This window comes from Salvia splendens, chromosome 1 (assembly GCF_004379255.2).
Source record: "Salvia splendens isolate huo1 chromosome 1, SspV2, whole genome shotgun sequence".
Lineage (NCBI taxonomy): Eukaryota > Viridiplantae > Streptophyta > Magnoliopsida > Lamiales > Lamiaceae > Salvia > Salvia splendens.
Genome location: NC_056032.1, coordinates 41595881 through 41622650, shown reverse-complemented (window position 1 = coordinate 41622650; position 26770 = coordinate 41595881). Strand labels below are relative to the sequence as shown.

The 26770-nt window shown below is 35.7% G+C and overlaps 1 protein-coding gene across 1 annotated transcript; it reads left to right on the top strand.

Annotated features, from left to right (window-relative positions):
• Positions 1–14880: 14880 nt before the first annotated feature.
• LOC121800628 (AT-hook motif nuclear-localized protein 23-like) lies at positions 14881–15939 on the top strand. The gene has a single exon (XM_042200158.1). The coding sequence runs from the start codon at positions 15017–15019 to the stop codon at positions 15773–15775; it is 759 nt and encodes a 252-aa protein (XP_042056092.1). The 5' UTR covers positions 14881–15016; the 3' UTR covers positions 15776–15939.
• The last annotated feature ends 10831 nt before the right edge of the window (positions 15940–26770 follow it).

Genomic DNA, 26770 nt, shown 5'->3' with positions numbered 1-26770 from the left:
ATTATGAATAATAACACATAGGTAGGGTTTAAGTTTTTCACCATGGAATGATTAAAAGTAAATTCAAACTATTTTTCTTAGTGATTTTAAAATTGCAGACAAACTAAAATATGACCAAATTTTATGGGTTTCTTTTGACGGTTTATCCTATAAGAAATGTATAGCTGCAAACCAATACATGAACATCAGATTTTAAATTAAGTGTAACTTTTGTGACGAAGTCACTTGCTATGCATTTACTTAGTGGGAAAGAATAGGAGTATTGTAAATATCAGTACTATTTAAAAATTGTTAGTATAAAATTGACCATTCTCTCAGCCTTCAATTTCCTATACCCATGGGCCATGTCATACTCGAATAATACACACACACACAGAAAATTTAAACATAAACATAATGATGTGGTGGTTAATCTATGAGAATAATATACAACAAGTAGTCAGCATCAAGAATTAAAACCTGAGCTATTTTAATTTCAGAATTGAAAATTAAAAAATGGGGTTAACAATTTATTATACTAATCAATTATTTGATATTCAAAATTGAGTTACTCATGTTGAGAGTTTCAAATTTCAAAATGATACGTACGGAGTAGTATATGGTTTGTAGGCCGCTTGAATGTGTGACAATTTCGTTTGAATATGTTAACGAGGAACTATCGATTTCATAATCATTTTCTTGTTAGGTCAATAAATTGCCACAATGTATATAACATTAAAAAGAATTACTACATGGCAAACGACATTGCTTTTGCTTCGAAAGTATTTTCAAACAATGGCTAAACACATTATGACATTTCAATGTGTAAGAAATTAGTGGTAAAACGTTAAATAGATCAATAGTTCGACTCACTATGAAGGAATACGGAATCATTTTTCATTTTCTTAAAAAAATAAAGGAATAAAGCGTGTTACCCTATGTAAATTTATACAGTATGGAAGTAAGAATGATTCGATCTGTCGTGTATTAGACGACAGAATTTTGCTAGTTTGAGTGTTTGGGAGAGAGAAAGTGCAGAAAAAGTGTTGGGTTCTGACTTTGATGGCAGCATTCTTTATGGTGCCCGGAAATTTGGGCTTACAGCATCCGCAACGGAGGATGTCCTGCTGAACGTCTGACCGGCGTGCCGAACGTCCATCATTAGGCGAGGGAGGGGCTGACGCGGACGTCGGCTGCGGACACCGCACATCCGCGGCTTTCCGGCGACGTCCGTCGTGATGTCTGCCATTGCGTTGCCACGGCGGACGTCCCAATTTTTTATTTTTATTTTTATTTTTTTTAAACTCTATATATACTGCTCGTTGCAAATACGATTTTTTAAAAAACTCTAACGCATGTATTATCGTCGAAAATGAAGGCCTAAAACAAAAACATATTATACCATCGGGCCGGGGGCACTCCGCGTCAGCGAGACCCCCGTTCGGCTAGCGTCAAACTATAGAGATTCAAGGCATAACATGTACTTTGTTTGAATTGTTTTTTGTTTGGGATATTTTTTTTGTGAACTATGTACTTTTTTTAATTTTAAATATGTATATTTTTTTATAATAAAATCGTTGCATTTTCCCTGTATTCGTGTCGAAATTTAATTCCGTAAATTGCATATTGTGAATTTGTGAATTTTTATTACTGTGGATGTCCTTAGGGATGTCCGCCATTGTGCAGTGAGATGTCCTTATGACGTGGCAGTACAGTGGGAGGTCCTTATAACGTGGCAGAAGGTGTTTTTAGAAAGTCCATCGGGACATTCGCACCATTGCGGATGCTCTTAGGAGATGGCTTGCTACCTTTTCATTTTCTAATTACGAAATACTCCCCCAGTCCCAGTTTAGGAGTGTAATTTAGTTAAGTCACATGTTTTAAGAAATTGTTGAAGTGTGTCATAATTGAAATGAGGTAGTGGTTGTTGGAGTGTGTAATAATTAAAGTGAGGTAGTGGAAGTGGGACTCTTTTGACTTTTTATATGTTTAGGATTTTGTTTTGTTTTGTTTTGTTTTTATGAAAGTAATGGCATTTGAGTGTAAATTTCATCAACAATGAGGTTATATTTTATGTCCAAATATGGTAAATTCTAAATGAGACTCTTAAACTGGGACGGACGAAAATGGCAAAACAGGACTCTTAAACTGGGACGGAGGGAGGACTATTCTTAAACAACTACTCCCATCAAAGAAAACTTTCTACCCGCAATTAATAGTCTTGGTTCACTTTTATTATAGTAAATGGTAGATGGATCTCATATTTTATTATAAAACTAATATATAAAAATAGAATTCATATTTCATTATTTTTTTCACTCACTTTTCTTCCTATTTTTTAAAATCTGTGTCGAACTCAAATAAGACTCTTGATGACGAATAGAGTGAGTACCAAACAAAAACAACTGAAAATACTCCTATCAAAAGTGACACTCATACTATGAAATATTTGGCCATCACAAAAATGCTACTAATACTATAGTCTTAATTAAGTCTTGTTGATATCATTAAGCCAACACGATATAATAGTATATCAACAGTCAAGATCTGAGATTGATTCCTAATTTTTTTTAAATGTATAATAGTCATCTTAAAAAGATTAACTCGTGAGTCAAAATAATGTCGGTAGACTCAATTCTCTAGCCACCATAATTTTTAGGCTATTTTCCACTTACGAAATTGTACGCAATTGGAAAAAGGAGTTTTGTAGTTACAAAATTGTAAAAGAACGTGCAATTAAAGCGATTATAAAGCCATGTTGTAATTTCAAAATGACAAAACCATTGTGAGCCTGTGACTTTTAAGCCAAATACTATTTAGTTATTTCCATCACTTACTAATTAATGATCTCAAATAAAGGTGATTGCATCATAATTAAGATTTTTGGCAGCTCCATGTTATGGTTAACAAAATAAATATTTCATTGTTTTGGTGTATTGTTTATAATATCCAGTAGTTAACTATGTTGACATTGAATTTGTGATTGTTTTATATTGTAGTTGTAACTATCATGAATTAATTAGGATTCTACACTTGGACTTGTAATCAATTTTGAATTTATTTTCAAGTTTCTGTTAAACAAAATTAGTTTTATAGTACATTATTATAAGAATAGTGAACCCAAACTAATAAATTGAACTATTACTAAAACTGAAAATAAAACTCTTATACTAATAAAATAATCAATGATAACAAGTTCTAGTAAACTCAAATATTATAAATATCTATAATTCCTAATAATGACATATCTAATTCTTAGCTATAAGTGGAAAATTTATTAGAGCATCTCCAATGGCGGCGGCGTCACCGGCACGCCGATTTTTCGCGGACGCCAGTGCTGACGCCGAACCATTGCGAGCAGCGTCGGCGAAATCGGCGTGCCCACGCCGATTCTCACGCCGATCCTCACAGCGCTATTGTAGGCCCCGGATCGGCGTCAGACCGGCGTCAGATTTTTATTTTTTTTTTAATTTTTCGAAACACTATACATACGCGCTTTGGACGTCACTTTCATTCGCACCACTTGTTTTAACGAGTACTCTCTCTATCTTAATTTCTGTACAAGATCAACAACGAGAAATGAAGAACAACTACGAAAGTACTCCAGTGACGACCGGGTCTCAAACTCCCCCGGCTCCCGTGGGAGGTGGTTAGCCTCCGATGACCGGGTACTACAACATGTACCCGTGGCAGCAGATGATGCCACCGATGGCCACCGGGGGAAGTGTGCCGGCTTGGCAGGGGGTACCGCCGATGCAACCCCCTATGCAGATGATGCCGGGGTGGGCACCCGGGATGCAGCCACCGGCGCAGCAGATGATGCCACCGCCGCAGGGGACGCCTGGGGGGAAAAACGTCTATCGGCCGGCTTTTGATTTTTCCACCGGTTCTTCGCACACATCGACCCCAACGGATGCACAGTACACGCAGTATGAGATCTTCTCCTTAGAGGAGTTGAGTTTTGATATTAACGAGGTTCCGGAAACTCCCATTCAAAGCCGGGGAGTAGGGCGGGGTCGGAGCGCCCCTAAGAAGAAGGGCAAGGCCAAGAAGGTCGGTGAGTCATCGCAGCCGGGTAAGGATAGTCGGGTCCGGAAGAAGTGGACGGACGCGGAGAACGTTGCGGTGGCCAAGGCGTGGGTGAGTGTCTGCGATGATCCTCTCGTTTCGAACAACTAGAGGATCGTCAACTTGTGGGTCAAGATAGCCGCAGCCTACAGGGCATTTTGCCCTGAAGGGAGACCGCGCACCGGGGAGGAGTTCCGGAAGTGCTGGGACAGAATCAGGTTTGCCGTCTCTCGATTTTTGGGTTTGTACGCCAACGCCCTCCGCATGCGGACCAGTGGCCAAACAGAGGAAGACTGCATGGGGATTGCGGAGAGAGCCTACCCGGATCCCGGGAAGTACTATGAGTTCACCTACTGGAACTGCTATCTTGTGCTCAACGAGTCGGAGAAATTCCGGGCAGGTGTCGACGCTGGCTGGCCGAAGAAGCAGAAACTGAACTATACCGGTGATTATAGCGGCAGCAGCGGTGGTTCCCACGACCTCCCCGAGACGGCCCAGGAGGTCCCGATCCCTCGTTCGTTCGGTCGCCGACCTCGCCCGGTTGGCCAAAGGCGGGTGCAACGGGATGCGAGGGGGGGCACTCCGAGTTCCCAGGAGATCCAGTCGGCATCCCCCCTCGGCAGGTCCACCGAGGAGCTCAAATTCTTCGCGCGTCAACAAATGCGCACTCAAATGGTGAAGACGTTAGCCGACTTCCGGATGGCGGTGGACCCCGAGGAGAAGGCTTATCTTCGCGTATTGCTCCGGAGCATGCGTGAAGAATTGGAGGGGTTGCAAAGGGATACCGGCGGGAGTAGCCGCGGCGTTGGTGGCGACGAAGGTGGCAGCGGCGACGAAGGGCTGGGCGACGACGGAGGCGAGGACGGCGGCGATGAGTGATTTTTTATGTAATTTTTTTATTGTACTTTTTAATTTTTAATAGTATTATTCAATTTTCCTGTATTTGTCTTTTAAATTAAATTCCGTATGTTGCTACGATTATAAATTAAATTATATAATTGTTATTAGTGATGTGGATAGGCTATGGGATGACTATTGCATGTCCAGTTGCTTGTCCAGTTGCATGTCCAGATGATGTGGCAGGAGGATTTTAGTGCTGATGATGTGGCAGTGACAAGGCTATGGGAGGGCTATTGCATGTGCAGAACCACTGGAGATGCTCTTAGGGTTGAAAATAAATAAATTAAGATGTTGTCAAAATGACGGCTAGCGAGTTGATAGTCAGCTGCCCAATGTCAAATCACATTAATATAGTCAAATCACATTAATATAATTCACTCCCAATTTCACGTATATTAGGAAAATGGATTACAAAGTATTTTTTTTGAAATTACACTTATGAGTCATATGCATGGAACTGATCTATTCTGATCTTATTTATTGAATCGTATCTTTACAAAAATTATAACGTTATTTTAATAAAAGAATTTTGTAGGAAACTTCAATAAGGAAAGGGGATCCAGATAATCAAAAAAGAACTTGAGGACTAATGGCGCAAAAAAGGAGCAGTTGTAGTAAAAAAAAAATATTAGTCCTACCTTGAGTACCTCCATTTCATAAATTTTTTTTTTCCTATTACGATCTGCCCGAGAGTTATTTTTCATTTTTTACTATAAATAATACTCTCTCCGTGCCACAATAAGAATCGTAATTTGCAATTTTGATATGTCATATAATAAGAGTCATATTTCACTTTTACCATAAATGGTAAATATGTCACATATTCCACCAACTTATTCCACTCATATTTTATTATAAAACTAATATATATAAGTGAAATCCACATTCTACTAACTTATTTAATTTACTTTTATTTACATTTATTAAAATTCATGATAAAACCAAATAGGACTTATATTGTGAAACGAGGGGAGTAAATATTCCATATTACACTCATATTTTATTTTAATATAAAATTAATATATAAAATAATATTCATATTTTACTAACTTTTGCTATCATTTTTTTACATTTCTTAAGCTGCATCGGATAAAAAAGGGACTCATATGCCGGGATACAGGAGTTTTTTTATTTATTTTAAAATAATTTGTAATTAGAAGTATTATTTTGATTAAGTTAAAAGTGATTTTTTTTTACTTATAAAGAATTTCTAATATATAATGATTCCATCCTGTACAATAAAGTTCGAAATCAAATTAAATTCAAGCTTCATTAGTTATTTCTCCCCCATATATTAAATTAATGTATCCCAAGTGACCAATCAGTGGCAGATCCAGACTTTTGGATTGGAGGTGCGAATTTTATGTAAAATACTCCATCCGTCCCATAATAAATGTTACACTTGAATAATGATACAGAATTATAGGAGATGTTATTTTATGTGTTAAGTGGAGAGAGAAAATAACATATTTATATTAATGTGAGAGATAACTTTTTTTCAAAAAAAGAAATATGACATTTTTGCGGGACAAACTAAAAGAGAAAGTATGACATCTATTATGAACGTATGGAGTATAACATATTAAAAATAAAATAATATTTAAAATAACATCTTACAATAATATTTAATTTTAAAGTCATTTTATAGCATATATAACTAAACTTAGAGTTCGTATCACATAAAAAACAGTTATATAATCATAGAACAAAAGAATAAAAAGTGTAACTAATTGAATTTTGAATTCATACTACTAAAGAATTAAAATGTTAATTATAAATAAAATAAATGCAACTATCAACATCTAAAATTAAAAATAGAAAAACAAAGTCACACACATACATTAAAAATGTAAATGAGATATAAAAAATAATATAGTACTACCTAATACTTACAAAACCAACCTAAAATCTGCAAACATAAAAAAAGTATTTAAACTGAACTACTTAAAAAACAAAAGGGCTGAACAGCCAACTGAATTCGAACATGGGACCTCCAAGACTTCAACCAATGCCTCAACCACTACGCCACCTTCATTCTCGTGACATAACTTGAATTCAATTATTATTATATAAATCAACAATATTATAATCTTTTCTACCTAGTATATGTATTGAATTATATGTACAATATATTTATAATCCACTAATTACATGTTTCTTATTTTTATTGACATTTTATCATCCAATAAATTTTACGTATAGTATATTTAATCCTATTTATCATCTACTAAATTAAATTATTATTTATCATTTCTAAGTTTTAATTATATGTTACTATTCATTAAATATTAACATTTGTATGCAATGTATATTTAATTATATACTTAATGAAATATAAGTTTTAATATTTTTGTGTAATATGTGGAGTATTTAATTATTACTAATTTTTTAGATATATATTTCGAGTATGATTTAATTTTTTTTGTAATATAATGTATATTTATTTATATATATATTTAATATTCCCATTATTCACAAATCCACTCTTATAGACCGAACCACCGAACCATACCAAATTAGGGTTTTTATATCTAGTTTTTTATGGATGAGAGGTACAAATTTATCAATTATTTTCGCCTTCATCACGAGCCTATTTTAATTCATCCGAAGGTAAATAAGTCATGCTAACATGTTACGAAGATTTAACTTCATTCCAGTAGGTTTTTACTTCATTCCAGTAGGATTATTACTTCATTATAGTACGTAAATGCGGTTTCGCCGTCGCGTGCCGTTCTTCTCTCTACAATATCTATCACCACCGCCACAACGCTGATATGGTGTAATAAACACATGGAATGATGTAATAAATTATTGGAATGAAGTATGTGTAGAAGCATTTGAAGTTTTACTGGAATGAAGTAAAAACCTTATCCAATGAAGTAATAACGTTTCTGAATGAAGTAATAAACGCACTTGAATAAATTATATTTTTTAATGTAAATAAAGTAAAAACTCAGGTAAATGAATTCAAATGAAACATATGTTGAATCATATCAAAACCTACTGGAAGAAAGTAAAAACATGTTGTAGTTTCAAGGTATTACGTACGGAATGAAGTAATAAACATATACAATGAAGTAAAATGGGCTTGTAATGAAGGCCGAAAAATTTACACAGCAGCACATCTCATAAAAAAAACTAGATCTAATGGCCCAGATTTGGTCTCTAGTTCGGTCTTTAAAATTGGTTCGACATTGATCACAACTCTATATATATATATATATATATATACTTGCTACAGTATTCCGGTTGGACCAGTTGAACTGTGAACCGATAGCCTTGCCGGTTCGGTTGTTAGTCCTGTTTTTAAAACATTGGTCCCAACTCATCTTTTTGCTTCATTTTTTGCACCACCTTGATCAAAAGACTAGATACGATCGAGTCATGACTTGATGTCATGGATTTGAATTACCCACGTGGTAATTATTTTTAAAAAATCAGCTAAATTATAAATTAAGTGATTTCCTTACACAGTGAAAACAGTAGACACAATGAGTTCAAAAATTTAAATGTCAACATTAATAATGCAGTTTTGTTCCCCGCGCCGCTGCACCAGCGTAACCTAACCTATGGCTATAATGTAGTGGCCAACTTGTTCTCTCATTACCACTTACAAAAATATTTTGCATTTGGTCAACCTCCATTTTAAAACATACCTAACCATATCTATAATAATTCATGCAAGAATTTTAATTGCATTACTCGGTGGTATGTAATGAAAGTAAAATTAAATTTAATTAAGTACTCAAAATAAGCTACCTATAAATAATAGATTTATTAGACATTCGAGACAGATGAACTCAATTAATTCCATTTAGAGATTCTACATCTAAAATTTCACATGTTATTCATGGAATTAATTACAGTTGCTGTGTATTTGAGATGATTAAAGTTTTGTAATTTAAACTTATAATGTTATAAGGATTTTACTATTTCATCACTAGGGTTTCCAACGAACCTATATATCTTCAAATTGTGACATAAGAACCCTACCATGTTTTTTATCTGTTTCATGTAACTCATCTTGCTGCTAATAAACTCAGTCATATTTCGTGATTTTTAATTCAAATTCTGTAAAGTGTAACCGAAAATCATAATTTTACACAATTAATCTTGATGGCTGGATTATAAAAAAATCAAGAACCACATTAGTTCTAATTATTTCTCATCAAAATCCCATTTTCATTACAATAACTGATGAAATATAGAGTAATTAATGCCATTAATTAGTATTGAGATATTTAAAAATAAAAATAGTGTTAATATACAAAGCCAAGAATGCGCGTGTGCGTACTCTCTAAATTTATACCTCAAAGGGTCATGTCATTTATGAAAAATAATTGAGACAAAAAACTCAAAAATAACCTGTTCATGTTCGTAACTTTTACTAGTCCTTAAATAGACAATGGGATCCAAGTAAGTATACAAATAATTGATTGAAGCTTTATCCAACTACAATTATTATAAATTAATACGAGAATTATACCTTGAGCACTATTTTTAATCAAAGTGACTGCATCAAAGGATTACTTTACAGAAAAAAAACCCATCTTTAGCTAGATCACTAGATTCGATAGTTCAGAGTTTTAACAATTACGCTATTCGATCTGGTTGTTAAATTAAATATATAAATTAACGATCATCTTATTGTCAATCGCGCTTTAAAAAGGTAGAATAAAAATGTCCTTTTTTCCATTTTGAAGCATCGAGTGTTTCCTTGTTTTGTTTGATCCATTAACCTTATCAGATTAATTACTGCTTATAAAGCCACGTGATACAATAGTAAGAAGGGTTATGGAGTACTACTATTTACCAAGTGATTATTTGTGAATTTTTCACCTGAAATTGTTATTCATATATATCTCCTTTGTGTTTTTGGTACTAAAAATCCGGACACATGTCACATTTTAAATTAATTTAGATTTATATACTAAGTAGGGATGTGATGTCTAAGATCTAACCCCTAAATATATCAACCACAATCTTAATTTGTAGCAATTACATTTGCAGCACAGCCTATTACTCCGATATTGTTAAATTATTTTTCTTGCCAGACGTGTATCATTAATCACTGCAGCACAGAGGCATTGGGTGTATCATAAATGCTAAAGCTACAATTATAATGTGTTAATGTAATGACAAATAGAAATGACTCTCATATTGTTTTTTTTTATGAAAACTTATTCTTCAATATGAAAGTTCAATGATATTTGAGAATGTATTATACATTCTTCAATTTTATGAAGACATGTATTTAACTTTTTTTTTTTTACATATGATGGGTTTTTTTATAACTTTTTTCCATTTATCTTAATTCTTCCCCAAAAATCACTACTTTTAAAAAGATAAATAAGAAATATAACTTTTCAATTTACTTCTTTTCTTAGGAGTTTCTCTTATATTAGTGAGAGTTATGACTATTCCAAAAAGTAACCTAATGATCAACTATTATTTGAAAAAACAGAAATCTTATTAGATATACTAACCAATCATATATTAACAAATGGCCAAATAAAAATAAGATACAAAAACTGAAATAAAAGAATTTTTTATTAAAAGCTAAAATGAATTTTATAAAGACTACAACACAATAATATGAGACAAATGATTATCTTCCTTTTTACATTTATTTGAAAAGTATATAAAAAAGTACAGATTTATTTCTGTATTATTTTATTGAGATAACTAATTACTACTAGTACTTTTACCTCCATGTCATCCCCACCGAATGAAATTTATTTCTATGATAATCTAATCACTTTTTAAATTGTGGCACCACATATTTGTTTCTGGCTATTGTTCTTCAAACTGATTTATTAATACTTTTGTGGGAGTACTTTTATTTGATTTTCAAAAGTACTATATATACTACTCCCTCCGTCCCATGATATATGATACACTTGGAAATTGACACGAGATTTTATGTGATGTTATTTTTTGTGCTAGGTGGAGAGAGAAAATAATATGTTTATATTAATGTGAGAGAGAGCATTTAAAAAAAAAAAAATATGTCATCTTTTGTGGGACAAACTAAAAAAGAATGTGACATTTATTATGGGAGGATGAAGTACTAGTATATGTGAACTGTCAATTTACTGAAAACAATAATTTGATAAGTACATAATAATCTTAGAACATTAATTTATCAATCAAAGTGGTGCTCAAAATTCATTACCATGTCAAATGGGTCTTTAAATGATCGAGTTCCTTTTTTTTATTCTTTTACTTATGTACTTTTTGTTCTTGTATTAATTGAGTTAAAGTCTCATACATTAAAATAACATTATGTGGTTGGGTGGTCGGAGAGAAATCGTTATCACACGTTACATGATGTTGTGTGCATCATTATCATAATGACATCTTTTCCTTGCGCACATGAATAAATATCGCACTTAATAATACTATTATTCATTACACTCTCAGTTTCTATCTTGTGATTCAATTGTTAGAATGTTTGTTTACTTTAAGAATACCCATACAATAAAATTATAAGACTTAAAACATTGATAAATTTGTCTTCAACTTAAGAACACTTTTATTAATTTGTACCCTAAATTTTAGTACTAGTTATTTTTAAGAATTTTCTTTGTATCTCTAGTTTTATGTCCTTATAAGATTAGTTTATAAATATAAAATATTAATATTGATATACTCATATAAGAATAAAATTTTAAGTACTTTATAACATAATTTAAATAGAAAACTAAAAATAAGATACCTAACAACATTAAGAAACAAAATATTGTTATCCTGGAAAAAGAACACGAATTTGTCAAGATTATTGTTACTATTATTTTAATATTAGGCAGCAAAGCGTCGGCATTGATTAGACGCTAGCTAATGTATAATAATTTTGTGGGAGAAAGAAATAAAAATTACTCCATTAACATTTCACAGTCAGACAATCTTTCGTATTCAGTAAATTAGTTTTATAAAATTTGAAGATAGTATTTTTTTAATTATTTTTGTGATAGCAATTACGCATAGTTTAATAAATATAATTTCGGAAAAATGTCCCTATTAATTCATACTCTATCTGTCCCACAAGAATATGCACTATTTCATTTTTAGTCCGTTATACGAGAATATACACTTTCCAATTTGAAAACTCATTTTCTATCTACCTCTCTCTTACTTTAATTATTTTATATTAAAATCCGTGTAGAACTCAAAGTGCATATTCTTTAGGTACGAAAGGAAGATTACTGATGACGAATCAATGACCAGGGTACTGATTAGATAAAAATTTCTGTAGAATAGTAATTACTACTAAATACATAAAACAACCTTGCACATTTGTTATGCTCTTTTATTATATTGTGATTATAATTTCTCTGTTCATAATAAAATAATCCATTTTATTATTTAGAAATATAAAAATTATAACTCATTTTATATGTAAAAAATACATAAGACTTATATTTTACTAGTATTAAATTATTCAAGTAGCATATTACTCTATTCATCTCATTTAAAGTGCAATACTTTCTTTTTCAATGCAAGATTTTACTATGAAATAGTATTATTCAAAATGTTAAATGAAGAGAAAATAAAAATGTACTTTATATTAATTTTTTTAAAAAATTATACATAGAATGAGTCAAACGATAAATAAAATTACTGCAAATGAAACTATATTCCGCTCAGTCTCACAATACATTCAACTAAGTAAGGACTCCCTCCGTCCCTGATTAAGAGTTACTGTTTTCCATTTCGGTCCGTCCCCGATGAAGAGTCACTCTTCCTACTTACTATATTTGGACATTAAAAATACCATAAAAGTCAAAGAGGTCTCACATTCCATGTTACGGATAATCTCCTTAACGCGATGCCGGAAGATAGATTAGAAGTCCCGGGAGGCGAAATCCCGTCGACAACTAGGGTTTGCAGAAAAACGATAAAGAAAACAAGAAAGGCGATAAACGATTATTTCATTGATTGATTAATGAGAATAATAATAGCCCTATTTATAATAGGGATACTAACTTAATGAGCAAGACAAAAGATATGAAAAAGATATGCAATCCCTAAATTATCTAACTAAATAATGCAACTAAATAATTAAATATTAAACGTATCAACTCCCCAGCGGTTAAAATCCACCTTGTCCTCAAGGTGGAAACCACGACACAATGAGGAGAGTCCAAAACAACAATTTTGGCGAGATAACTCCCCCCGGATCAAACGCACACCGAATAATTGAACGACTTCCTTCATTATTCCCATAAAAAATCACCGAGTGAGGCTCGATGCCTGCAGTGGATGACATATCGATGTGTGATACACCCGTCTGAGTAGGATGAATGCTCTGGTAAAATCCACGCCAACGTTCAAGATCTTCACATAGAGGCTGCCTTATATTGCAAATAAGTGAGATAAACTTAACAATACGAGGTTCCTCCTTTGATTCTTCCGGCCTCAACGCCCTTATAGGTGTTGTTCCTGTCTGAGCTGGTGGTTCATTTCTTGACTCACTGCAGTGCATAACAACAGAATCTTTCTTCACAGTTGTGACAATTTTATCCCCATTGGCTTCCTCTTTCACTATATCATTGTCACGTACCACATCGCCATTGTCAGTGCAACGCCTGTCTAGAAGCTCTTTCTCCGTGCCATGAGCAGAAATTCCTCTTTTGGCAGCCTCCTCTCGAAGCTGTTTTATCTTCAGCTTTTGCAGGTCATCAATGGCGTTGACATCATGTTGTCCATTTGAATCCATATTCTCGTCCATGTTTTCCTCCCCCACCTGAGTGTCTTGGAGCAGAAACCGCTGCACATAAGACTCCCAACCAGAATAGGGTGGGAGCTGGGGCGCCCCCGAATGCGGCTGGTGGTAGGGTTCATGCTCATATGTGGTCGGCAGTCCGTAGCCGTTGGGTTGATAGTGGCTGTTGTGGGAAGACGACTGGTAGTATGACAGCTGCGGGGGCCAGCCGGTTGGGGATGGCTGCTCATATGTCGAGAGTCCTTGCGATGAGGGTTGTCCCGGCGGGTGGTAGTCCGGCCGCCCGTGCTGGTATCTGGCGGGGAAGGACCGCGGCTACCCGAATGTCTCTGGACCAGCAAATTGTGGCCATGGAGGATGGTAATCCAGTTGCCCTGGCTGGTAACCGGCGTGAGAGTTCCACGACTGTTTGTTAGGGTCTGGTTCGGTGTAAAAGGGGCTTCCCAATACGAGAAATCGGAGTCTGGTCTAACGGTGAGAAGGTTGGGGGCGGTGGTCGGTCGTACAGCCGGGGTCGGTCGGGTGGATCAGTTTCGGGTTGCAACGGAGGGAGCGTCGCTGCTACCCTGCACTCATGCTCAACCAATCGGGACTCGAGTCGGGCGAACCTAGCGAGAATATGTTCCAACTTTGCAGCTATTGAATTAAATTGCAAGTCTCCGGATACTTGCGATACCTCCGGCCATGAACGAAGATTGACTTCGGCCATGAGTTCGAGGATGAAAGCACCAATTTGTTAAGGATAATCTCCTTAACGCGATGCCGGAAGATAGATTAGAAGTCACGGGAGGCGAAATCCCGTCGACAACTAGGGTTTGCAGAAAAACGATAAAGAAAACAAGAAAGGCGATAAACGATCATTTCATTGATTGATTAATGAGAATAATAATAGCCCTATTTATAATAGGGATACTAACTTAATGAGCAAGACAAAAGATATGAAAAAGACATGCAATCCCTAAATTATCTAACTAAATAATGCAACTAAATAATTAAATATTAAACGTATCATTCCACTACCTAACTCCATTTATTACACCACACATTCAAACACTTTCTTAAAACCCGTGCCCGATCAAAGAGTGACTCCTAATTGGGGACGGAGAGAGTAATATTTTACATCAGTTTTTTCTTGTCTCTCTAAACATCTTCCTCAAGCTTTCCCTTCTCCCCACTTGATTCCCCCTGTTTTCAATTCGCTCAACGTTTGAATATATTGCGCCTCGCTTTCTTATCCCACTTATAAAATCATTTCTTTCCTGTATTATAGTGTTTTTTGTTGTTCCAATATTACTATTATTATTATTAAGTAATTTTTCCCTCTCTACTAGTGTTAGTGTATGTATGGCTGGTTTGGACTTAACCTCACCTTCCCACTTCGCCTCTCCTCTCCTCCGCCCCAACCTCCACCTCCACCGCCCCCTCGATTCCGACGATGACTCCACCCCCAACAACCACTTCTCCCCCGACACCACCACCACCAACAACAATTCCTCTGGGGAGGCGGTCGCGCGTCGCCAGCGCGGCCGCCCCGCGGGGTCGAAAAACAAGCCGAAGCCGCCCGTGATAATCACGCGCGAGAGCGCCAACACGCTCCGAGCCCACATCCTGGAGGTGGCCTCTGGCTGCGACGTCTTCGAGGCCGTCGCCGCCTACTCCGCCCGGCGCCAGCGCGGGATCTGCATCCTCAGCGGCACCGGCACCGTCACCAACGTCAGCCTCCGCCAGCCCGCCGCCGCCGCCGGGACCACCGTCGCCACCCTCCACGGCTGCTTCGAGATCTTATCCCTCTCCGGCTCCTTCCTGCCGCCGCCGGCGCCCCCGGGAGCCACCAGCCTCACCATATACCTCGCCGGCGGGCAGGGCCAGGTGGTCGGCGGGAATGTCGTCGGAGCGCTCATCGCGTCCGGGCCGGTCATCATCATCGCGGCGTCGTTCACCAACGTGGCGTACGAGCGGCTGCCGCTGGTGGACGAGGAGGAGGGGATTCAGATGCCGCCGGCGTCCACCCAGTTCCCTGATCTGCCTTTCTTTAATGGGCAGCAGCTCCCCATTGACGGTGCATGGGCCGGGAACTCCGCCGGCTGGCCGCAGCCGTATTAGGGTTTATAAGGTCAGATGTCATCATCTATGTACACAAATTTGTTCTTCATTTTCCCTTCAATTAATTTAGGTCTTGTTTTCTTCATAAGTGATTTCAGAACAAAAAATTGAGTTGAGAAATAAGTTTTGGGATATACACACTTTGAGACCATATTAATTTTCTAGCTTCTTGTTGGAATTCAAACCATCCCATATCAAAGAATTAGAAAATGTGTAAGAGCTCTCTCTCTCTATATAAAAGTGCAACTCTTACTCAATTAGTATCTTACTCAATTAGTATTTGCTAAGAGATCTTTTCGAATTTGTCTCAAAAACAAAATTATGTCTAAAACGGACAATTTCATAGTATTAATTTGAGTTTGGATGTGCATAAACATACTTTATACTTGAAAAGAATCTGAGTACTATAACACACAAGGTTGGTTGATTACAGCGTTTATATATAACTATGAAAATGATGTGAAGTTTGAATTCGGATGAAATAAACTATATATGCATCTTTTCAATAAGAAAAATTGACCAAATTTCTATAGTCCATGTGAGTTGAGCCGGCAGCAAGGCCTAACCGTTAATTAGAGCAGTGCACAAATAATGTAATAATTAATGAACTACATAAATGTACCTGATCTCAGTGGCGTATCCACTAAGGAACAAAGGGGTTACAGTTGTACCCAAAAACGATATTAACATTAATCAAAAATAACATAGTCACTACCCTAGTCCAGTGACTACCCTAGTCCAGTGATAGATTCTTCCATTTACCAACGGGGAAGCCCAAGTTTGATTCCCACTTGGGGCTTTGCTTGTGTTCATTTGATTTTATTTGGTAGTTTGATTTGAAGTCTTCTTATACATTTATTTCATTTTTATTTCATTTCAAATTAGTTAATTCTCTTGTATAATATTTTAATTATGTTTAGTTGATTTCATTGTTCTCTTCTAATGCCTCTTATTTTGTACATATATTTTTATTTTAAATTCATCTTATACATTTTATATTTAAAACAATTTCTTATTTTATAAAGCATTATGCATTTTAATTATTTTTGAATGAATTTTAGTATTAACTTTTTGTTTTAATTATTCTATTTTATTTTATTGTATTTTATTTTTTATTTCTATTTTTGTAAACTAATTGAAACATTGCTCAAATAAGCCAAATGATGATTTATTAGTAAAATATCACACAAAAAAAAGAAAAAATTATTTTTGAAGATAACACACTCTATAAAAACTAAACAAACTTATCTATAATATACAAATATAAGAACTTTTTTTAATTAATAAAAGTCATTTCAAAGAAAAAAGATCGAATTTTGAAGCTTTAAATCGTTATAATTATTTATCGTACCCCCAAACCGAAATTCTTGGTTCCGTCACTGCCTGATCTTTCACTTTCGCAAATAAATGATACCTGATCTTTATTTTATATCGTTTTTGGTATCCAATGACAAAAATAACCCAAGAGCCCAAACATGTGATTTTTTTGTTATGGGGGATATTTTTGGAAATTTCAATTAAATAGAACCAAATATGTGATTTTTTTTCTTCTTTTCTTATTTCTTATTTCTTCTTTAGTTTATTCTTCTTTCTTTTTTCTTCATTTTCTTCTTTCTTTTTAATATTTTATCTTCCTTTCTTCTTTCTTTTTTCTCCTTAATTTATGTTTCCTCTTTTTTCTTTTCTCTTCTTTTTCATCTTTCTTTTTAGTGTTTTATACATACATCTAATTGCAATCATAATATAAATCAATATCAAAACACCTAATTAAATTAATTATTTAAAGTAATTAAATCAATTGAATATTTTTAATTAAATTATTTATACTCATTTTAGGGTTGAAACACCTAACTAAAAATATTCAACTCTTTATCATTATGAATACAATTCACAATTTTAAATTTTGATTAAGACTATATTGGATAATTATTAATTTAATGTAAAATAATAATAATTATTTATTAATTACTACTAGTTTGTACTATTATAACAATAATATTATTATAATAATTAAATATAATTATAACTATAATTATGATTAAGTAATTTTAAATGATTTTAAAAAATAAATTATTTATTAATTTATAACATCAATATTAATATTGATTAATAATAATAGTATAAAGAGTGAGGAGAATGAGAGAAGATATTATAATATCACTTTTGGTACTAGTTTTGTCAATGCCCAAAATATTCTTTATGACACAAATGAAAAAATGAATTTGTTTAGAGGGTATTTTGGGGTGAAAATTGCATCAGGTACCAAAAATGTGATTTATAGGTACCAAAAACGATATAAAATAAAGATCAAGTACCATTTATGTGCGAAAGTGAAAGATCAGATACTATTTATGTAATCCACTCTTTAATAATTATTTAGTACCAAATAGATTCCCTTTTCTAGCTCCAGCGTTATTCGTTTGTTACATAGGTTGTCCTAATTTTTCTGTATTTCTTAATTTGTCAAAGACAGAAACATATTGCTAATAAAATAGTCTAGTTTTACTTTTCGCTACAATTTCTTCTTGTTTCGAGAGCGAAGGTTTTGAGCTTTTGAAAATAGTAGTAATTTTTTTTTGTTTTGTTTTATGTTTTCACATATCGTCGTGATTTCTTCACATTTTGCATTTACTCTATTTAGGTGTTCTATTTTCATTATACATACATTTGATATAAAACTTAACTTAGTATGCTTTGATAAAATAAGGTATAAATTTGAAATGTGTCAGATTCTAGCGATGCACATGTACCTTTATGAATGAAATACAGGTACCAATATACTTGTTTGGTATTAGGTCGAGAAAGAGATTGAGTGAATTACCATTACGGTGTAATGTCTGGGTTAAAATTAGAGAGTGATCATCAATGCATAGATATGAACAAGGAGTGACTTCTATACTTCCTAAGCAGAGATGAACACGAATGAACCAAAGCACTCCAAAAAGAGAGAACATGAATTTATGAGATTTCATATTCGATGAGGTCTTATTAGAGACGTGACGTAGGTGCTACTTATACAAGATTCATCTTCTTTTCTAACGCCCATCTTAGAAAATTTCCAAGCTCATGTGGCCTTAGCCTAGTTATACAATTCTAATATGGGTGGCCCTTTGACAAGTTTTTCATAGAGCGTGGGAATGAATACAAAACACGTTAAAAAGACTTGTGTTGGAATGTGAGGATAATCGTCAACATAGTATTGAGTCAAAACAGGTCATTATACCGCGGACGGAGTAACCATAAATTAGAGTTAAAACCCTTCCCAAATTCATTTGAGTCGATTGCATCGTAGATTTGTAGTAATAATAAAAATATAAGGGAGTGTTATATTGCTAACTCAATACTTAATTGCTAACTATAATTAAATAATACTCCCTCCGTCCCACATAATTTGACCCAGTTTTCCATTTCGGGACGTCCCACATAATTTGACCCATTTCACTTTTACCATTTTTGGTAGTGGACCCCACATTCCACTAACTCATTCCTACTCACATTTAATTATAAAACTAATATATAAAAGTAGGACTCACATTCCACTAACTTTTTCAACTCACTTTTCATTACATTTCTTAAAACCCGTGCCCGGTCAAAGTGTCCCAAATTATGTGGGACGGAGGGAGTAGTCATTAGATATTCAAATCAAGGGCTTAGATCATCATCCCCGGAATGTCAATACAATCAACAAAAAATGTCAATAAGGGTATTAAGAGCATCTCCAGTGGGCGGATGTCCCACTCGGACATCCACTAGGACATCCCAAAAACACCTCCTGCCACATCACTAGGACATCCCACCCCATTGCCACATCACTAGGACATCCCCTGCATAATCCGCCCTTCCCATCGCCCTTCCCACTAGGACATCCCGCAATAAAAAAATCATAAATTCACAAATAAAACAATTTACGTTTACGGAAAATAAAATTTGACCGAGAATACGAACGGGAAAAATTAACAACTGCATCGGAAAAAACATACATGATTCGAAAAAAAAAATTACATAGAGTTTAAAAAAAATAAAGGACAAAAAAAAAATTAAAACGAGCCGTATAAAATTCAACGAGCCGTATATATAGAGTTTAAAAAAAAAACGGGACGTCCGACCGGACGTGCGAATGAAATAAAATTCAACGAGCCGTATATATAGAGTTAAAAAAAAAAATTAAAACGGGACGTCCGACCGGACGTCCGACTTGAAGCCACAGTGGCGGACGTCCGCCCGCCCGTCGCCGGGACGTCCGAGGACACCCGACGTCCTCACGGGACGTCCGTATCCGACCTTCGACCTCCCAACGGCGGACGTCCCGGTCGCCCTTCCCGGTGTCCGACCGGACGTCCTACCGGAGGGGCGCCATAAGAGATGCTCTAAGGTCAATTTACAACAAATTAGTTATAACTAACTTTTGAAAAATATCTCATAACTTTAAAACACATATAACTTTTTCGATTTAAATTATGTTTTCGCACAACATATATCCAATTAATGATAATTTCATAAGGATTTTAACAAGATCTCACTTGCATATAAAATATGTCAATATAATACATGTAGAATGTCAAAATAAGCAATGTGTTAACATTCTCAAAGCATTGTGTTGACATTCTCAAAGCATTGTGTTGATATTTTCTAATCACTATATTGAAATTTTCATCTAAAACCCTAATTTGATAGTTTTTTTTTATCTTTTTCGATTTAATTAATAAAAATGAAAATTACACGTGGCAAATTTTAGACAAAATTTTAGACCACAAGATTTCTAAAATTCTATGGTTTTAAAATTAGTTGTAGTTAGCAATAAATTGATGATTTAGCAATTGATCACTCCCCTAAAAATATATCCAGTTATTGTACTATAAATTGTTAGTATGCTTTGAATCTGTACAGGGTTATGTTTCCTAATTGAGATAGGATAATGTTTTCTAGGCCCAGTCTGTCTCATGTGTTCCGATTTATATGGGAATAGAGCACATAATTATGTAATATGAAATCTGAAATCTGTAGCCATGTAATCTGTAGCCACAATCTGAAAACACTCTGAATATAATCCGTTCTCCATTTCCACCCGTGGACGTAGCCAACGCAACGTTGGTGAACCACAAAAATCTGTGTTTCTTTACGTTTCTGTTTACCTCGATTACACAATTGCTCTTTTCTGTCACAACAAACTGGTATCTAGAACCTGGTTTTCGAACTAAGGTTTTGAATTCCGTATCTGTTAGGGTTTTGAATTCCGCATCTGTTAGGGTTTCTGTGTTAATCGATCAAGATGTCCGCTCTGAATGTGAAGGACGATAAATTTCCTGGGAGAAATAGTTTCGGTCTATGGCAGATCAAGATGCGATCTTTGCTGAAGCAGCAAGGGTTGTGGGCGCCGCTAACTGCAAAAGGAAAGGTGAAAAAGACAGACGAGAATGATGACGAGTGGGTAACCCTAGATGAAAAGGCTCACTCGACAATCATGTTGTGTCTGTCTGACGATGTTATCATCGAAGTCGTTGATCAGGAAACTGCGGCTGCCCTCTGGACGAAGTTAGAGAGTTTATACAGGAAGAAGTCTCTAACCAATAAGTTGCTCCTGAAGCAACGTCTGTTCCGATTAAGCATGCAGGAAGGTACGCCCCTTCGGGATCATTTGGAAAATTTGAACAAAATTTTGCTGGATTTGCGTAATGTTGAAGTTAAAGTAGAAGATAAGGATGCTGCTATAATTCTGCTAGTTTCTTTGCCTGAGTCATATGAGAATTTCGTTGAGTCTTTTATGACTGGGAAAGAAACTCTGTCTATGGAAGATGTTCGATCTGCTCTCCACATCAGAGAAGATCGGCAACAGGCAACTAGTTCAGCCACAGAAAGTCAGGCGTCGTGATTATCTGCTACGAGTATGGGTCAGAAGAAATCTGGAAAGAAGAAGTCGAAATCAAAAGGGGGATCGAAAGGTTTCCAACCCGGCGACATCTGCAGATATTGTAAAGAACCAGGGCACTACAAGTATGATTGTCCGAAGAAGAAAAAGAAAGAGGGCAAGAAAGGGGATGCCAATGGTTCAGCAATTGTGGCAGAAGCTGATGACTCAAACTCTGAAGTAAGCCCGGCGCTGGTTGCAGATGACCAGCCACACAACAACGATGTGTGGATTTTTGACTCAGGAGTATCGTACCATCTGTGTCCGCACATGGAGTATTTCACCACTTACGAGCAGATAGATGGAGGCAATATTACCATGGCCAACAATTTTGTCTGCAAGGTGGTTGGCATTGGCTCTATCAGAATAAGGACGTATAATGGGGTGTTCTGCACCTTGAACGATGTCAGGCATGTTCCACAGATGACGAAAAATCTGATATCTCTGAGTACCTTTGACAGTAAGGGATTTAACTTCAAAGGTGAAGGTGGAGTAATGCATATTATGAAAGGTTCGAAGGTGGTTCTGACAGTCTTGAAACAGGGTACCTTGTATATTCTGAAAGGTTCCATCGTGACAGGCTCTGCTGATACTGCATCATCCGAGATTTCGGTCGAGAGTATGACAAAGCTATGGCATATGAGGCTTGGTCACATGGGGGAATGAGGGATGCAAATTTTGTCAAAGTGTGATTTTCTCTTTGAGCATAAAGTGAAGAATCTGGATTTCTGCGAACATTGTGTTTTGGGGAAGCTTCATCGCAACAAGTTCCCAAAGAAGGTTGTTCATCGGACCAAGGGGACGCTCGACTACATTCACATGGATTGTTGGGGTCCATCATGTGCTGAATATATTAGAGGTTACAAGTATTTTGTGTCAATGATTGATGACTACTCGAGGATGACTTGGGTGTTCATGATGAAGCATAAAGGTGACGCTTTCAAGAAGTTCAAACAGTGGAAAACCTTGGTGGAAAATCAGACAAGGAAGAAGATCAAGCTACTAAGAACTGATAATGGTTTGGAATTCAGTTCGTCTGAGTTCAATGAGTTCTGTAAGAGCGAGGGGATTGTTCGCCACCACACTGTTAGACATACACCGCAACAGAATGGTGTGGCAGAACGCATGAATCAGACTCTGCTGGAAAGAGCGCGATGTATTCTTTTCCAGACTGGGTTGACTAGGAAGTTTTGGGCAGAAGCAGTAAACACGGCGTGTTACCTGATCAACCGTAGACCTCACACTGGCATTGACTGCGAAACACCTTATGAGGTATGGTGTGATACACCTGCAGATTACTGTTGTTGAGAGTTTTTGGAAGTACTGTTTACTATCATGTGAGTGAGGGTAAACTGGAACCAAGAGCTAAGAATGGGGTATTTGTTGGTTATGGAGAAGGAGTTAAGGGGTATAGAATCTGGTCACCTTCAGAGAATAAAGTTATTCACAGTCGGAATGTGGTGTTTGATGAGAATTCTATGCTTAACTCAGTTGTGAAGTCTGTCGGTGCAGAGGAGTCTGGTAGTGTTGATAAACAGGTGGAGCTGCAAGTCACTCACAATGAGAGTGAATCACAACTCCAAGGTGGAGAAGATCAACACACTACTGCTGAAACTACTGGTTCTAATATCCATCCGGAGGCTCATCAAAGAAGCATTGCTATTGACAGAGCTAGGAGGACAAGTGTGAAGCCTCCACAGAAGTACGGTTTTGAGGACATGTTGGCATATACACTACAAGTTGCCAGTGAGGTGGAAGATGAACCATCCACTTACACGGAAGCTGTTTCGGGCAGTGAGCGTGCTAGATGGCTCGCTGCAATGGGAGAAGAGATGGAATCACTATGGAAAATCTCTGGGGAGCTGGTCAAACGGCTGAAGGGGAGAAAGGTTGTTACTTGCAAGTGTATATTCAAGAAGAAAGAAGGGACTACGACAGATGAGGGTATTAGATACAAAGCTCAGCTAGTTGCAAGAGGGTTCACGCAGAAGGAGGGGGTTGACTATAATGAGATATTCTCACCATTGGTTAGACATACTTCCATCAGAGTGTTACTTTCGATAGTTGCACATTATGATTTGGAGCTTGAGCAACTAGATGTGAAGACGACTTTCCTACACGGACTGCTCGAGGAAGATATCTACATGACTCAGCCAGAGGGATTTGTGGTTCCAGGCAAGGAGGATTATGTTTGCAAGTTGAAGAAGTCCTTATATGGACTAAAGCAGTCTTCGAGGCAATAGTATAAGAGATTTGACAGCTACATGATCCAGCTGGGATACAACAGGAGTCCGTATGATTGTTGTGTATATCAGAACAAAGCTGATGATGGTTCCATGGTCTATCTTGTTCTGTATGTGGATGATATGCTTATAGCTGCAAAGTCAAAATCTGAAATTCAGAAGCTGAAAACTCATCTCAGTGATGAATTTGATATGAAGGATTTGGGTGCTGCAAAGAAAATTCTGGGTATAGAGATATCTAGGGATAGAACAAAGAAGAAGATTTCCCTGTCACAGAAGAGCTACATTGAGAAGATTTTGTCAAGATTTGGCATGTCTACATCAAAGACTATTGATACTCCATGTGCCATAAACATTCATCTGTTATTTGATCAGGCACCAAAATCTGAAGCTGAGGAGGAGTACATGTCTCGAGTTCGTACTCGAATGTTGTTGGGAGTATGATGTATGTTATGGTCTACCCTAGGCCAGACATAGCACATGTTGTTAGTGTTGTCAGCAGGTTCATGTGGCGGCCTAGAAATGAGCACTGGCAGGCTGTAAAGAGGATCTTCCGTTACTTGAGAGGTACGTCTGATGTTGGTCTCGTTTATGGAGGTGATACTCATTGTTCTGTGATTGGTTATTCTGATTCTGATTATGCTGAAGATGTTGACGGCAGAAGATCTATGACTGGCTATGTTTTCACTTTTGGTGGTTCCGTTGTTAGTTGGAAGGCAACTTTGCAGGCTGCAGTTACTTTGTCTACGACTGAAGCAGAGTATATGGCATTGACAAAAGCTGCTAAAGAGGGGAATATGGCTGAAAGGGCTAGTTGGTGATCTTGGTCTATATCTAGAGCAAGTTGTTGTTTCCTGTGATAGCCAAAGCGCTATTTGTTTAGCCAAGGATCAGGTCCATCACGAGAGGACCAAACATATTGATGTTAGATATCATTTTCTAAAAAATGAGAAGAGAATTGAGGTGAAGAAAGTAGGTACTACTGATAATCCTGCTGATATGTTCACCAAGCCGGTCCCTCAGAGCATGTTTCAACATTGTTTGGACTTGCTTAACGTCATGAGCTGCTAATTGCCCGAGGAGGGCAAATCTGAGGTAAGGAAGGAGAAGTCTGTTCGTCTGGCATGGTAATGATGCATCTGCTAGGGAGAATTCAAGTCAAGGTGGAGATTTGTTAGTATGCCTTGAATTTGTATAGGATTATGTTTCTTAATTGGGATAGGATTATGTTTCCTAGGTCCAATCTGTCTCATGTGTGCCTATTTATATGAGAGTAGAGCATATAATTATGTAATCTGAAATCTGAAATATGAAATTTGTAGCCATGTAATCTGAAATCTGAAATCTGAAATCTGTAGCTACAATCTGAAAACACTCTGAATATAATCTGTTCTCCGTTTCCGCCCATGGAAGTAGCCAACGCAACGTTGGTGAACCACGAAAATCTGTGTCTTCTTTACATTTCTTTTTACCTCGATTACACAGCTGTCGCAATATAAATAGTTTACTCATGACGTGCCGATATTAAAATATTATAGTAAGAGACAAGCACTGATGATAGTTTTGAGCATAAATTATGAGCTGTATTGTATGCCAAAAGAATCAGATATATATATCAATATATATGTACGATATATAGGTAAGCAGAGTGGAGTGTTTGGATATTTAACTCTCTGTACGAGCTAGGCTTCACAATTAATTAATTTAAAAAGCGATTGATCTATATATAGAATAGAATAGAATAGAATAGAATAGAATAAAAAGTTCATCACTAAGTAAAAGATTGTTGAAACCTGCTATACATTATGGCTTATTTTTTCTATTAGTTGTGCCGTAATTTTAGGCCACTGGTTTTGCAGAAAAAATAAACACTAGCCGGCCGGTAAATTCAATTACACATAATGTGCCGTATAACCGTATTCAATCATTTTGATGTATAATTCATTTAGGTAGTTAAAAATATGCATTTTCTCAATATTTTATGGTTAGATTACCTCTGACAATGTTGGCTAATAAATTTTCCAGGTCCAACCTACATTGGCCTGAAATTGCCATTTATTTCTTAGGAATAGTTTGTAGACTGTAGTCATATTTTAAAATTATGTATATGCTGATAGGATGAGATAGGTGTTTTAAGTGAAATTTTTTTAATACGAGAACTTTAAAAATTGAAAATTATTTTAATTATTCATTAAAAATAATCTCATAGTGAACGATGCAAGTTTTAATAAAAAATTTGGTGAAGTAAGAGAGAGAAGGAGAAAAGTGGATAAAGTGTGTGAGAGAAGAAGAAAAAGTGGATAAAGTATGAAAGGAAAAAAAAGAAAAAAAATCGATAGAATAGTTTTAATTATTTGAGAGAAACTTTTCATTTTTAGATGAGATATTTTTTGTGCACAAAAAATTAAAAAAATGAGACTATTTTCGTAGATGGATTGAGTATCAGTTAGATGATTCATGAATATCAGTTCCTGATATGTTTTGTTATGGCAACTGATATTAATGTATTTGTGAACTGATATAATTCCATATTCCGACTTTAAGAAAAGTTCTAAAAGGAGGAATCTCCGATAGGATAATGATAAAAAGTTTCCACATCTTAATGCATAATTAAAGTCCACATAAAGACCACAAAATTAAAGACCGAATCTCAATTATTAGATCCGAAAAATGGAAGGATGAGATTGGACGGATTTTGAAAACACGGAGGCCATTTTATAGACGTTTTGGTTCAGTCCAAGACACAGAGTTCATTTTAAAATCATTTTAACTCCTTTTAACAAATCATAAGTGTGTAAAACTAAAACATTCTCAAAATGACTTTCAAGTTTCTAATATTCACATTTT

Excerpts from the sequence above, each read along its gene's own strand:
- LOC121800628 (XM_042200158.1), top strand. The coding sequence starts at position 15,017 with ATGGCTGGTTTGGACTTAACCTCACCTTCCCACTTCGCCTCTCCTCTC.